Genomic DNA, 13,409 nt, shown 5'->3' with positions numbered 1-13,409 from the left:
GTTGTTTGGAGACATTATGCTTACTTTCCCAAGAAGCAAAATGTTTTCATGGAAAATCAAATATGCTCTGCCTTCCATGAACACCAAAGATTCCAGCCAAAAAAACTGTATACATTCAACTAAGCATCATCTCTTTAAGGACACATTCTGTCTTCAAAGGCAAGCAAAAGATGAGTCAGGTTATAGGTTGAAGATGAACCTAGGCTGCTCTTGATGTGCATAAATTGTGAGTGGTTTTATAGGGTGATAGGCAGAGGAGGGAAGGAGGCAAGGAGAATAGGTCTGTACAGCCATGAGCCAAATCCTGATAAACACACAGGGAAGGAAGAACAATGGAATCCTCGGCAACTTTCTCTCTTTCTGGGTAGGGGGATTTTCTGCTCCTTCAGGTTGTTGAATGGCAGACACTCTTTGGTCCATGTTTAGGGGATGAGAAGTTTTGGTTGGGGTCTAGAGATGGTAGTTCAGCATCATCAAGGTGCAAGAAGAAATTGTTTCAATTTGATTCAAAGAGAAAAACCGTTGTTTCTAATCCAAGTTCAGTCCCCTGAGCTCAGCCAACCACGTTTTGTGTGCTGCCAGAGCCCCACCCTTTTTTTAACTCACCTATGAGTCATCAGCTGCCTGGCACGGGAAGGAGATGCTACAGTACACATCTCACTCCCATGGCAAAGCACATCTCTGGTGTTGGTTCATTCTCATGCAGCTCAGGAAACACTTTCCTTTTGATTTTTGATCATAGGTTCAAAAGTTCAGGATCAATGGAGCGAGTATGTTTCATCAAATATTCTTCTGCAAGGGATACAAGAGAAACTTTATTTTATTTTATATTGGATTATAGTTGATTAACAATGGTATGTTAGTTTCAGGTGTACAGCAAAGTGATTCAGTTATACATATACTTGTATCTATTCTTTTTCAAATTCTATTCCCACTTAGGTTATTACAGAATATTGAGCAGAGTTCCCTGTGCTATACCGTAGGTCCTTGTTGGTTATCTATTTTAAATATAGCAGTGTGTATATGTCAATCCCAAACTCCCAATCTATCCCTCCACCCCCTATCCTGTTTCCCCCAGTAACCATAAGTTCATTCTCTAAGTCTGTGAGCTCTGTTTTGCAAGTAAGTTCATTTGTATAATCTTTTTTAAGATTCTGCATGTAAGAGATATCATATGATATTTATCTTTCTCAAAATTACCGACCATACAGCCATGAGTCACTGTGAATCATTGGTATGTCAGGGCTCCCTGAAGACCCATTCACATGCATGGCTTTGCAGGGGGCCTTTTGAAAACACGTATCAGATCAGGTTTTTAGACCGGCATTTGCTTACAGCTCGTCAATGGCTTCCCTTGTCAGGATCAAGGCTATGGTCCTAAGCTCAGTTTACGAGCTCTGCACAACTTCCTCGCTGATTCATCCATTGATTCATCAAAGATTTATTGGATACCTACTTCGTATCAGATGCCCTTCTAAGCCCTGGAGTACTAATGATGGACAAAGTGGATGGAGTTCCCCTTTTAGAACTGACCTACAGCCATGCCTGCCCCCTCACTACCCCTGCCAGCCCACCACCCTACCCGCTTCCCTCCCCACAGTTCTTTGGGTTCTTCCTCCTGCTGGGAACACTGCACCTCCTCAACTCCTACTGACTATTCAGATCTTATTTTAAGCATCATCTTCTTTAGGGAGGCCTTTCTCTTTTCCTGGACTAGGCCAGATCCCATCCTATCCGCTCCATAGGTCCCTGACTCATCCTTCATTTCCCTTTTTGTAAGTATTTGCTCTGGTCTGTATTTCCATCTAGACCAGGGGCTGGCAAACTTTCTCTGTAATGGGCCAGACAGTAAATATTTTCAGTTCTTTGGGACACGAAGTCCCTGTCTCAATTACTCAACTCTGCCTTTGCAGTGTGAAAGCAGCCATGGACAACAATAAACAAACGGGTGTCACTGTGTTCCAATAAAACTTTATTTTGAAAGAAAATAGCAAAAGCAAGGGGTAGGCCAGATATGGCTTGTGGGCCATAATTTGCAGACCTCAGAACAACGGGACCTGCTGTGATGATGGAAATACTGTGTGACTGTCCCACCCAGTAAGGTAGCCACCAGCCATGTGTGGTTGTCCAACATTTGAAATGTGGCTCATGCAACTGTAACCTAAATCTCTAAATGTATTTAACTTGAATGATTTTAGTTTGAATGTAAGTAGCCACATGTGGCTAATGATTATTGTTTTGGACGGTTCACATATAGACTATGAGTGTCATGAGGTCAGGGGTTCTGTCCTTCCTGGTCACCACTGTGTCACCTGGACAGAGCACAGCAGCTAGCACAGAGTAGGTACTCAATATGTATTTGTTGGATGAATGAATGAACAAATATGCCTAGAGATGATCATACTAAGTGAAGTAGGACAGAGAAAGACAAATATCATATGATATCACTTATATGTGATATCTAAAAAAGGATACAAATGAACTTATTTACAAAACAGAAATAGACTCACAGATATAAAAGACAAACATGGTCACCAAAGGGGAAACGTGGGGGGGGGGGATAAATTAGGAGTTTGGAATTAACAGATATACACTACTATATATAAAATAGATAACCAACAAGGACCTACTGTATGGCACAGGGAACTATAATCAATATCTTGTAATAACCTAAAATGGAAAAGAATGTGAAAAAGAATATATATATATATGTGTGTGTGTGTGTACAACTGAAGCACTTTGCTGAAACTAACACAACACTGTAAATCAACTGTACTGCAATTAAAAATGTAAATAAATAAAGGAAGGGAAAAAATGAACAAATGTATAAATATGGAATGACATTAGACTTCTGGGATGTTGCCACTGGAGACTTCTTGCTCTCTAATCCTGAAGAGTTGTATTTCTGTACACACGTTTTATCCCCACCTTAGTCCATGAGTTCCATGGGGATGGAAGCCATAAGAGAAACTACCTGAATGACCCAGTGCCTAGCACAGGTACAAGCACATGGTAGTCAGCCGTCCCATGAGTGTTGACAGCTGCCAGTACCCACCTGGGAAGGACAAGGAGTCAGCCCCATGGCTATTTCTGAAACATGTTCCAATCTGTCACATCTCAAAGATCTAACTTAGAGCTTCTTTCTGATTCAACCCTGGTGCTGTGCACTTTAGAAATTCAACTTCATCCTGACTTTGCCTGCTTTATAACCTTGGGGAAATTGCCTAATGCCCTGTGACTATCTTATTAAGTGAAGATAATTCTAATTCTATTACAGTTATCCACAACCTACCTCTTAGGAATATCATGTAAGTAAATAAAATCATGGCCACAAAAGCTTTGAGCACCTCAGAGATAAGCGCTGTTCTCACCTGGACTGAGAACATCATAACTGAACAAGAAGATAGTACGTAGTAGTTAATTTCAATGATATTAAAGCAACAATGCATTGTTTTCTCTGGTTTATCAGGATAACTTCATAAAAGCTCTGTGCCTCTCAAGTGATCCAGCTGGTTGTGAGTAAAATTAGAAGATTGCAGTCATTGCAGGGTGGTGAAGGACAGCCACTTTGTTCCAAAGTTCAATTATGTCCAACTGACTTTAGGGCCTCCACCCCAGCTGTCATCCCAGGTAGGATCCTGGGATCCTACAAATCTTTCTTCCCTGCATTTCTTTTTCACTGCTCTTTGAAACAGAAAGTCTCACTTATCCTGCAGAGAAGGCCTGTTCAATTTCAGCAGGCACTACACACCACATCTCCAAGCAGGCAACACATGAGGTCCAGCCAGAAGTCCTTGCATGGTCCCATTCCTCTCGTTTCTACTCACTAACAAGTGCCCATGCTGGTTCTCCTGTCCTGGAAGGCCCTCACCTCCTTCCTCAACATTTTCCAGTCTTGGCTCTCTTTTTCTCTCTCATTCACTCAGTCCTACAACAGATTTTCATGGGGCACACTGCTAGGGACTCCATTTAGTCCTCTCCAAGCCATCCTCCCTTTTCTGTGAATCCCTGACTTCCCAATCTGGAAGTGTGGAAGGTGGGACTCTTCGTGGGCTTCCCTGACCTCTTTGCTAACTTCTCTGGTGGTGGATGGGAAAACCATGGGAAAGCAACTGAGCCTCTCAACGACTGAACTTGGGCATCATTACAAAGAAAGGTTGGAGTAGTTAATACATAAAGAACTTGTCCCCTCAAAAAGTTCCATGTTTATAATCTGTCTGTCTCTCTCACTGACTTCTGTACTTCTTTCTGTCATGCACCACCTAACACTCAGAGATGCTCAATAACTCAAGAATTGAATCTTTGACAACTTCACCAGATTTATTGATTGACTGATTGATGATCCCATTCTATCTTTTTTTAAATTAAAGTACAGTTGATTTACAATGCTATACTAGTTTCAGGTGTACAACATAATGATTTGATATTTTTATAACTTATACTCCATTTAAAGTTATTATAAAATATCAGTTATATTCCCTGTGCTGTACATTACATCCTTGTGTCTTATTTATTTCATACATAGTAGTTTATACATCTTAATCACCTTCCCCTATCTTGCCCCTCCCCACTGCACTGGTAACCACTAGTTTGTTCTCTGTATCTATTAGTCTACTTCTGTTTTGTTATATTCATTTGTTTTATTTTTTTAGATTCCACATATAAATGAGAATATACATTATTTGTTTTTCTCTGTCTGACTTACTTCACTAAGTGTAATATCCTCCAGGTCTACCCATGTTGTTGCAAATGGCAAAATTTCATTATTTTTTTATAGCTGAGTAATATTCCGTATATATATATATATATATATAGAGAGAGAGAGAGAGAGAGAGAGAGAGAGAGAGAGAGAGAGACTCATACATTGGGGTACATATATCTTTTCAAATCAGTGTTTTCATTTTCTTTGGATAATTACCCAGGAGTGGGACTGCTGGATCATATTGTTGTTCTATTTTTAGTTTTTTGAGGAACCTCCATGCTGTTTTCCATAGTGGCTGCACCAGTTTACATTCCCCAGATTTAAATTTGAATGTTGGCCAGTGCAGACAGGTCCTGATGCACCCTTTTGCTTGGGGAGGTAACTCAGTTCTCAGACTTCTTCCAAACGCTTCTAAACAAGATTTAGACATGAAAGAATTTTAACACAATTCTTATAGTATCTATTCATTAAGGTAATACTAGATGACATAAAAAATGAGCCACCACATCTCAGTGGCATAACCCAATAGAAGTTTATTTCTCACTCATATTAAGTCTTATGGGCAGTGGCAGGAAGCTGGAGGGGGAGGAGGTGAAGACTCTGCTCCACACGGTAATTCAGGGCACCTGGCTGACAAAGCTCTGCAGACGACACTGTGTGGCTTCCAAGGTCACCTTGGCCATCAGAATTCAGATGACAATAGGGGAGAGAGAGAAAGAGATGGATCGTGAGAGAAGCTCTTGTGGGCCAGGCACAGAAATGGCACATTTCACTTCTACCAACTTCACATTGATCAGTCGTACATGTGTCTGCAAGGGACGTGGGGCATGTAGCCTGGCCATGAGAAAGAGGAGAGGGAAATGGTCTGATGCACAGCCAGTCTCCACCACAATGGACAATAGTGTGAAAATATTTGAAATATTCAGAAGGCCTGAGTGAGAGATAATAAAAGCTATTATTTTTTGCAAGTGATCCTTTATTTTCTGTCCTTTTATTAAATAATTTTTCTTCCTAAAAATAGTATTGTAATACAATGTTGTGAGTGTTATAATGGTATTTTGTAGTGATAACACCTAGCCTGGATCTTTTTAAGAAGTGAAGCCAGGAGCTTCCCTGGTGGCGCAGTGGTTGAGAGTCCACCTGCCGATGCAGGGAACACGGGTTCGTGCCCCGGTCCGGGAAGATCCCACATGCCGCGGAGAGGCTGGGCCCGTGAGCCATGGCCACTGAGCCTGCGCATCCGGAGCCTGTGCTCCGCAAAGGGAGAGGCCACAGCAGTGAGAGACCCACATACCGAAAAAAAAAAAAAAAAAAAAGAAGTGAAGCCAGAACTGGGTCTTAAACAGTGGATATTAGGCAAGCCAAGGTGTCTATGTGTGTGGGGTGGTGGTGAGAGGTGGGGGGCAGCAGAGGACAGTTAGGAAAAGGACAGTTACCTGGCTACAGGGCCAGGTAAGGAAAAGAGGAAAACCCACCGATCCTCACAGGATGGCGTTGAACGTCCTGGAAGTTTCTCTTTTTATATGTGCCTATGTGACTTAGCCATCCTCTAAGTCAGCCCAAGGGGTTCATTTGTGAGCACATTAAATCAAGGTTCTGAAGTCACCCACACTGGATGCCCTTCACTCACCCTTCTTCGTCTACGGTGCCCTTAAAATCAGGGGGTCCCAAATTTTGGTCCCAAGCTTCCTGCTCTTCTTTTTATTTTGTGCTTTATCACATTTGCCTTTAACCGTGGTTCACGCTGGGCCTCAGAGTAGTTGAGTCCTAGATCGTATACGTCAGCTAGGCCTTTCTCTTTTCCTGCATCTCTAACTGCCCCCAAATACCCCCACTTACGCAAGCAGACACAACCCCAACTCAGCAGGTCCCGTGCACACTCATTGTCTTCCCCCACAAGCAGTCCTCCTTCTAATCTCCGCTTTCTTCTTATCCACATTCCTATAACACTCCTCGCAGATACTGTCATGACCTCTTCCTTGACCTCATACCGAACCAGTCACAAAAGTTAGTCAAACCTTTTTCATGAGGCTCTCAGCCCCTTTCGCTAGAGTCTGGACAACTCCAGGAAGGAGGTAAGCCCCTTGGGTATCCCCATGATGTGGAAAGAACCAGAAGGTGGAGCTTAACTGGGCCAGGAAGTCACCAGGCATGCTAGAGATGGATGCAGTTCAAAGGTCACAGACAGAACAGAACCCAGGAAGGGAGCCAAAGTTTCACACTAGACTAGGAAGATTGGCCATCCATCAGACCTACGACTGGTGTGAGGGCATAGAGGGAGGTCAAGAACTCAGGAGCAGGGACGGGGTCTGTCATCTTGGAATTCCCAGAACCTAGCATGTTGATGGTTCATGCAAGACATCCAATTAGTGCCCTATGTTCCCAAATACAAGGTATTTGTTATATTCTTTCCTTCACCTTCCATTCAAGACCTCATATTATGCAATGCTCTCTCACTTTAATTATTTTAAACCACCCGGTAGCATTTGGGGAAGATATTAGACAAAAGCAACATCCATTAATGTTAGCTTGGTTTGTCTGGAGAAGACATTGTTGCCAAAACGCGGCCTCTGTGCTCTGGTGCTGAATAGAAACGTGGAGACAGACTTTTGGGTAAAGTAGAAAATAATAGCTTTATTGCTTTGCCAGGCAAAGGGGGTCACGGCGGGCTAATGCCTGCCAAACTGTGTGTCCCACCCTGGAAGGGGTAGTGAGAAGTCTTACAGTGTTCAAAAAGCAGGGCATGGTCAGCTCATGGTCGTTCTTCTGACTGGTCGGTGGTGAGGTAATGAGGAATCAGCATCATCGACCTCCTGGTTCCAACTGGTCTGGAGTCTACGTGCTGTGGGCAGCATACAGTTAACTTCTCCCACCTGCTGGGGGCTTCAGTATCTGCAAAACAGCTCAAAGGACATGGCTCAGAATATTATCTATAGTCCTTGAGGAAGAACTAAAGGTCCTTGAGTTTGTTTAATGACTAAAGTATTATTATTTTGTCTTGCTTGACTGTTTTCCTTTCTGCATTTTCTCACTTCTCTGATTAAATTTATTCTTTGACTAAAGTTTTCCTACAGAAAAACAGCAGGTGGATGACATGGGATGGGTCTCTTCTGGGAAGGCCGCATAGGGCCCTGCTCAGTTACAACACTGATATAATGGATAATAAGGAGTTAAGGAATTTTAATAAGATTTAATAATATTTTGTGGGCTTTTGACTGAGCAATTCAAGTGTAAAATCTCATTATAAAAGGGCTTTTTAAAAGTTACTTTAAAAACAAGTAATATAAATAAAAAATATTCATCTATCAGATAGATTGTTTTTTTGATTGTCACATATTTTGTGGCTTGGGATAAAACTTCCAGGGACTGTCACACAGATTCCAAAAATACTGCATCTCAAATAGAATAGAGGAAATAAAGGCAATATAGTCTAGAAAACTGTGTTTGTGGAATCTAATAGTGCTTACAGTATGAGAGTAGCAAAAACATTATTTCTAATTAACATAATTTTTATATGATACATCATTTAGAATATATATGTGTAAGCTAAATTAATAAATTAAGTATTAGTAGACAAATGACACTGTAAATCACTAAAGATGGTCAAAACACTTCTTATGGATCATCTCATTGGGAAATAGGGAATCCAAGGATTGTATTATATTTGTTGAATAAAAATATGAATAAATGTATAAATATTTATTAAAGACGAAAACTTAATTAGTAGTGTTAAGAATAATTTATTCACTAATGCATTGAGCAAACATTGAGCTACCATGTGAAAATCAATTAAGCAGGAATAAGAATGGTTTGATATTAAAAGTCTACTTTCCACCGGCATGGTGACACCTAAAATAAATGAGAGAAATATTTACTTTGACTTTTTATTATGAAAATTTTCAAACATGCAGAAAAATGAAAAAATAATATAACAATCACCCACCCGTATAACCTCCATCTAGATTCAACATTTTCCCAAAATTGCTTTATGTATGTGTTTAATTTTTGATGAACCATTTGAAAGAAGATTAGAACTGTTACAACACTTCACCCTCCTTAATCCTTCAGCATGCATTGACAAAGATTAAAGCATCCTCCCACATAACTATACTACTACTCTCACTCTTAACAAAATTAACTCCTCAATAATATATATTTCCAGTACACATTTGGATTTCCACAGTTGTTCAAAATATGTTTTTTTCACCAGTTTTTTTTACAAACAACAGAAAAAGAGGATCTAATGAAAGAATACACAGTGCACTTGGGTGTCTCTTAAGTTCCCTCCCCCACTCTTTACTCTTTTTTTTTCCAGCTTGACTGAGGTATAGTTAATAACTAATAATTGTATGTACTTGAGGTGTACGTGACTTGATATATGTATACGTTATGAAATTATTACCGCAATCAAGCTAATTAACACATCTATCACCTCACCTACCTACCTGTGTGTGTGTGTGTGTGTGTGTGTCTGCATGTGATGAGAACACTTTAGATCTGCTGTTTTAGCAAATTTCAAGTATACTATACAATATTACTACCTATAGGTACCATGCTGTACATTAGCTCCCCAGAACTTCTTCAGGTTATAACTGAAGGCTTGTACCCTTTGACCAACACCTCCCTGTTTTCCCCACCCACTGTCTGGTAATCACCAGTCTACTCTCTGTTTCTGTGAGTTCAGCTTTTTTAGATTTCACATATAAGTGAGATAAGGCAGTATTTGGCTTCTTGAGTCTGGCTTTTTCACTTAGCATAACATACTCTAGGTTCATCTATGTTTTACAAATGACTGAATTTTCTTTTGTTTGTGTGGCTGAAAAATATTCATGTGTGTGTGTACAAAACCCACATTTTCTTTATCCATTCATCCGTCAATACACACTTAGATCATTTCTGTATCTCAGCTGCTGTGAAAAATGCTGCAGTGAACATGGAAGTGCAAATATCTCTTCAAGATACTGATTTCATTTCCTATGAATATATGCCCAAAAGTGGGATTGCTGGGTCATATGGTAATTGTTTTAATTTTTGGAGGAAACTTCATACAGTTTTCCATAATGATTGTACCAGTTTACATTCCCACTAGCAGTCCACAAGGGCTCCCTTTTCGCCACATCCTCACCAGCATTTGTTATCTCTCTTTTTTTTGGTAACAGCCAGGCTAGCAGGTGTCAGGTGATATCTAATTGTGATTTTAATTTGCATTCCCTGATGATTAATGATGTTGAGCACCTTTTCATATAACTGCTAGCCACTTGGATGTCATCTTTGGGAAAATGTCTATTCAGGTTCTCCTCCCATTTTTAATTGGATTATGTGTTTTTTACTTGTATGAGTTCCTTATATATTTTGGGTATTAACCTATTATCAGATATATGGTTTGCAAATATTTTCTCTCATTCTGTAGGTTGCATTTTCATTTCATTGATCATTTCTCTTGCTGTGCAAAAGCTTTTTGGTTTGATGTAGTCCCACTTGTTTATGTTTTGCTTTTAAAGACCAAGCCAATTGTCATATAAAAAGTCCCACATTGTGGATTATCTGTTTCCTCATGAAGTCATTTACCTGATATTTCTTGTAAAATGGAAGTCAGATATTAGAGCTTGACTAAATTCAGGTTAAATATGTCATCAGTGTATTAAATATTACATCACGACAAGAGCATAGAGTGGTGAGTTGTTCTAACATCTGTGATGTAATTTGATCACCTGGCTGAGGTGTAACCCCAAGTTTGTGTTTGGGGAGTAACTAATAGGGTTATACATTGGCATCTTGCAAAAACCCTATTCCTTATTAATTTTTCATTTAATGGATTTAGAATCTGTTGAGAATTTTTGCCTGAATTAATTATTTCATTAGGATTTGTGAAATAAAATGTACATTGCTGATTACCCTCTTCAATGATCAGTTTCCAATTTTCTCCAAGCAGTTTTTCAAATCTTAAATATGTTCTTTGAAAGGTGAAAGGTCAAAAGTCCAAAATTTTTAATATCATAGTTTATTGTAATGGAAGAGTAGTAATTTTCCACTTTCTTTTGTCTTTTCAGCAAAATGGAAATTCAAATTTTTATAAGCCAATGGTTGAATCCTTTGAGGAAGCACCTCTACATGTTATGGTTTTCACTTACTTGGGATATGGAATTGGAACGCTGTTTGGCTATCTCAGAGATTTTTTGAGAAACTGGGGAATAGAAAAATGCAATGCAGCCATAGAGAGAGAAAAGCAAAAAGTACGTATGAACACCTCCCTGGGTCTTTGTCAATGCCAATTCTTCTGTAAAGTGTTCTCACAAGTGGTGATGTGTGTACAGATCCTAAAAAGAGTGATACTCTCAGGAACTATCCAGGGTAAATTCTATTCCTCTGCACCCCATAAACCCCCAAACATTCCCTGTGTATTCACGCACTTGTTTTTTACAAACATTTATTGAGCAACTACTATTTGCCAGACTGAACTAAAGGTTTTCTTGTAAATTACCATATTTAATTTTTATAATGATATAGATATTAAAATAGCATTTTAAAGGTGAAAAATCAAAATATAAGAGTGAGGACACATGAGTGGAACTTTATTCTGGTCTTCTAGGTGTCAGTTGAGTATTATTTATGTTCTATCCTGGAAGAGGAAAGAGTGTTTGAGTGAAATGTGGGACTTTTATTTCATCTAGGTCAGTTTCTCAACTTTGGCACTACTGACATTTCAGACTGGATAATTCTTTGATATGGGAGACTGCCCTGTGCATTGTAGAAATTTTAACAGCATCCCTGACCTTTACCCACTAGATGCAATTAGCACTCTCCCACATACTTGTGACAATGAAAAATGCCTCCAGACATTGCCAAATTCCTCACAGATTGCAAAATCACCCTGTGTAGAACCACTGATCTAGATACTTTCAATAATTAACTTATAAAAATCTACATCATCCCCTTTTCACATAGAGCTAACAGGACAACCTGGAAAATATTAAGAGACCTGTGAGCAGCCTGCATCCTTTTAACATGTTTTCCAAAATTGGTTCAAATGATTTATGATGCCATGAATCTCTTTTTCCTAAAACTTGCTTTGGAATATACGATTGTGGCCATAGATTATTCCACATGATGGAGCCTTGAACACATCTGAGCAAAGAACATAGGTAAGGCATGAACTTCAATGTAATGAGAGAACTTCAAATCTTGTAACTTAGTGACTAGTACCCATGGTAAGCTAAACTCTTGTTACCGTAACATAACCATGAACAAATCATGTAGAACACTTATTTTGCAATTACCTTAAGTCAAGCATATCACCTTCAGAAGAAAATCAGGCCCAGCTTTATTATTGTACTCTCTCCTACCTTTAGCAAGTATTTGAGTATATGCTGTCTACCAAGTAATGGAGGCTAATAGAGAAGAAACTATAGGTCTTTCCATGAGAGAATTTGAAGTCTGGTGTACAAAACGGACTCACCAGCAAAACAAATGATAAAAAGTGATGATGGGGTGGAAGGTGACAAAGGAAACAGGGATCTGTGCCCTGTGATTCTCTTAAGGAGTCAGGAAGGCATGATATTGGGGCTTGCACGGTGAGCAGGAGTTTGCCTAGTGAGCAAGGGTGAGAAGGAAGACACTCTCTGAAGAGGGCACTGCTTGTGTCAAAGCATTCATTAACTCACTAATCAAGTCAGGTTTGTTTGGAGCATGTATCTTGTGCCAGGCACTGTATTACAGTCTTGGAATATAGGAATAACTAAGGCAGATAATGGTTCTTGCTTTCAGAGAGCTAACCATAAAAAAAAAGCAGTTGCAATGGAATTTGGTAAGAGGTACCATAGCGGTAAGTAGATGACATCAAGGAAGCAAAGAAGAGAAACATTTAACCTGAACTTGGTGTTCAGGGAAGACTTCTGGGAGGAAGAGAAAGTTAAATTGACATCTAAGGGCTAAAGAGTAAGTAGTAAGGCAAAGGGTGAGGCAAGACGAGCTGGAAGGAGGCTTCAGGGAGAAGAAATGTGATGCAAAGTGGCCCAGAGGTCAGAGAAAGCATTGTACATTTAAGGAACCAATGAATTCTAATGACCAGAGTGTTGCGAGTGAGAGTGGGAGCATGTGGGGAGAAAGATTGCTTGAGAGGCAAGCAGGGACCATACTATAATGGGTTTTTATAAGCCATGGGCATTTATTAGAACAATGGGAAGGCATTGAAGGATTTCAGGCAGAGGAATGCAGATTTGCAGATTAGAAAGATCATGTTCACTGCCCTATAAAAAATGGATTTACAGGACAATATAGGGGCCAAAAAAACCAGTTAAGAGGCTGAGGCAGAAGTCCAGTTTGAAAAAAAATCTAGATGAGCCCTTGGGCTGGGACCAGGGTAGTGATAATAGGGATGGTGATAATAGGCGAGGCCAAGAGAGGTTTAAGAGATGGAGTTAGGACTACTCAGCTCTAAGAAAGAAGGAAACCATGCCATCTGCAGCAGCATGGATGGACCTAGAGATTGTCACACTAAGTGAAGTAAGTCAGACAGAGAAAAACAAATATCATACAATATCAGTTATATGTGGCATATAAACAAATGATACAAGTGAAGTTATTTACAAAATAGAAATAGACTCACAGACATAGAAACAAACTTATGGTTATCAAAGGGGAAAGAGCCAGTGAGGGATAAATTAGGAGGTTGGGATTAACAGATACACACTACTATATACAAAATAGA

The 13,409-nt window shown here is 39.7% G+C and overlaps 1 protein-coding gene across 3 annotated transcripts in view; it reads left to right on the top strand.

Annotated features, from left to right (window-relative positions):
- SPTLC3 (serine palmitoyltransferase long chain base subunit 3) overlaps positions 1-13,409 on the top strand; it is a 126,508-nt gene that overhangs the window by 10,973 nt on the left and 102,126 nt on the right. For 2 of the 3 annotated variants that reach the window (XM_067707470.1, XM_067707471.1), the window contains one exon: positions 10,753-10,935. The exons of the other annotated variant lie outside the window; for it this stretch is intronic. In XM_067707470.1, the coding sequence (XP_067563571.1) occupies positions 10,753-10,935 (183 nt within the window). The remainder of the gene's footprint in view (positions 1-10,752; positions 10,936-13,409) is intronic. 3 annotated transcript variants of the gene reach the window in all.

Source organism: Pseudorca crassidens, chromosome 15, assembly GCF_039906515.1.
Source record: "Pseudorca crassidens isolate mPseCra1 chromosome 15, mPseCra1.hap1, whole genome shotgun sequence".
Taxonomy (NCBI): Eukaryota; Metazoa; Chordata; class Mammalia; order Artiodactyla; family Delphinidae; genus Pseudorca; species Pseudorca crassidens.
This window is presented reverse-complemented; position numbering and strand designations above follow the sequence as displayed.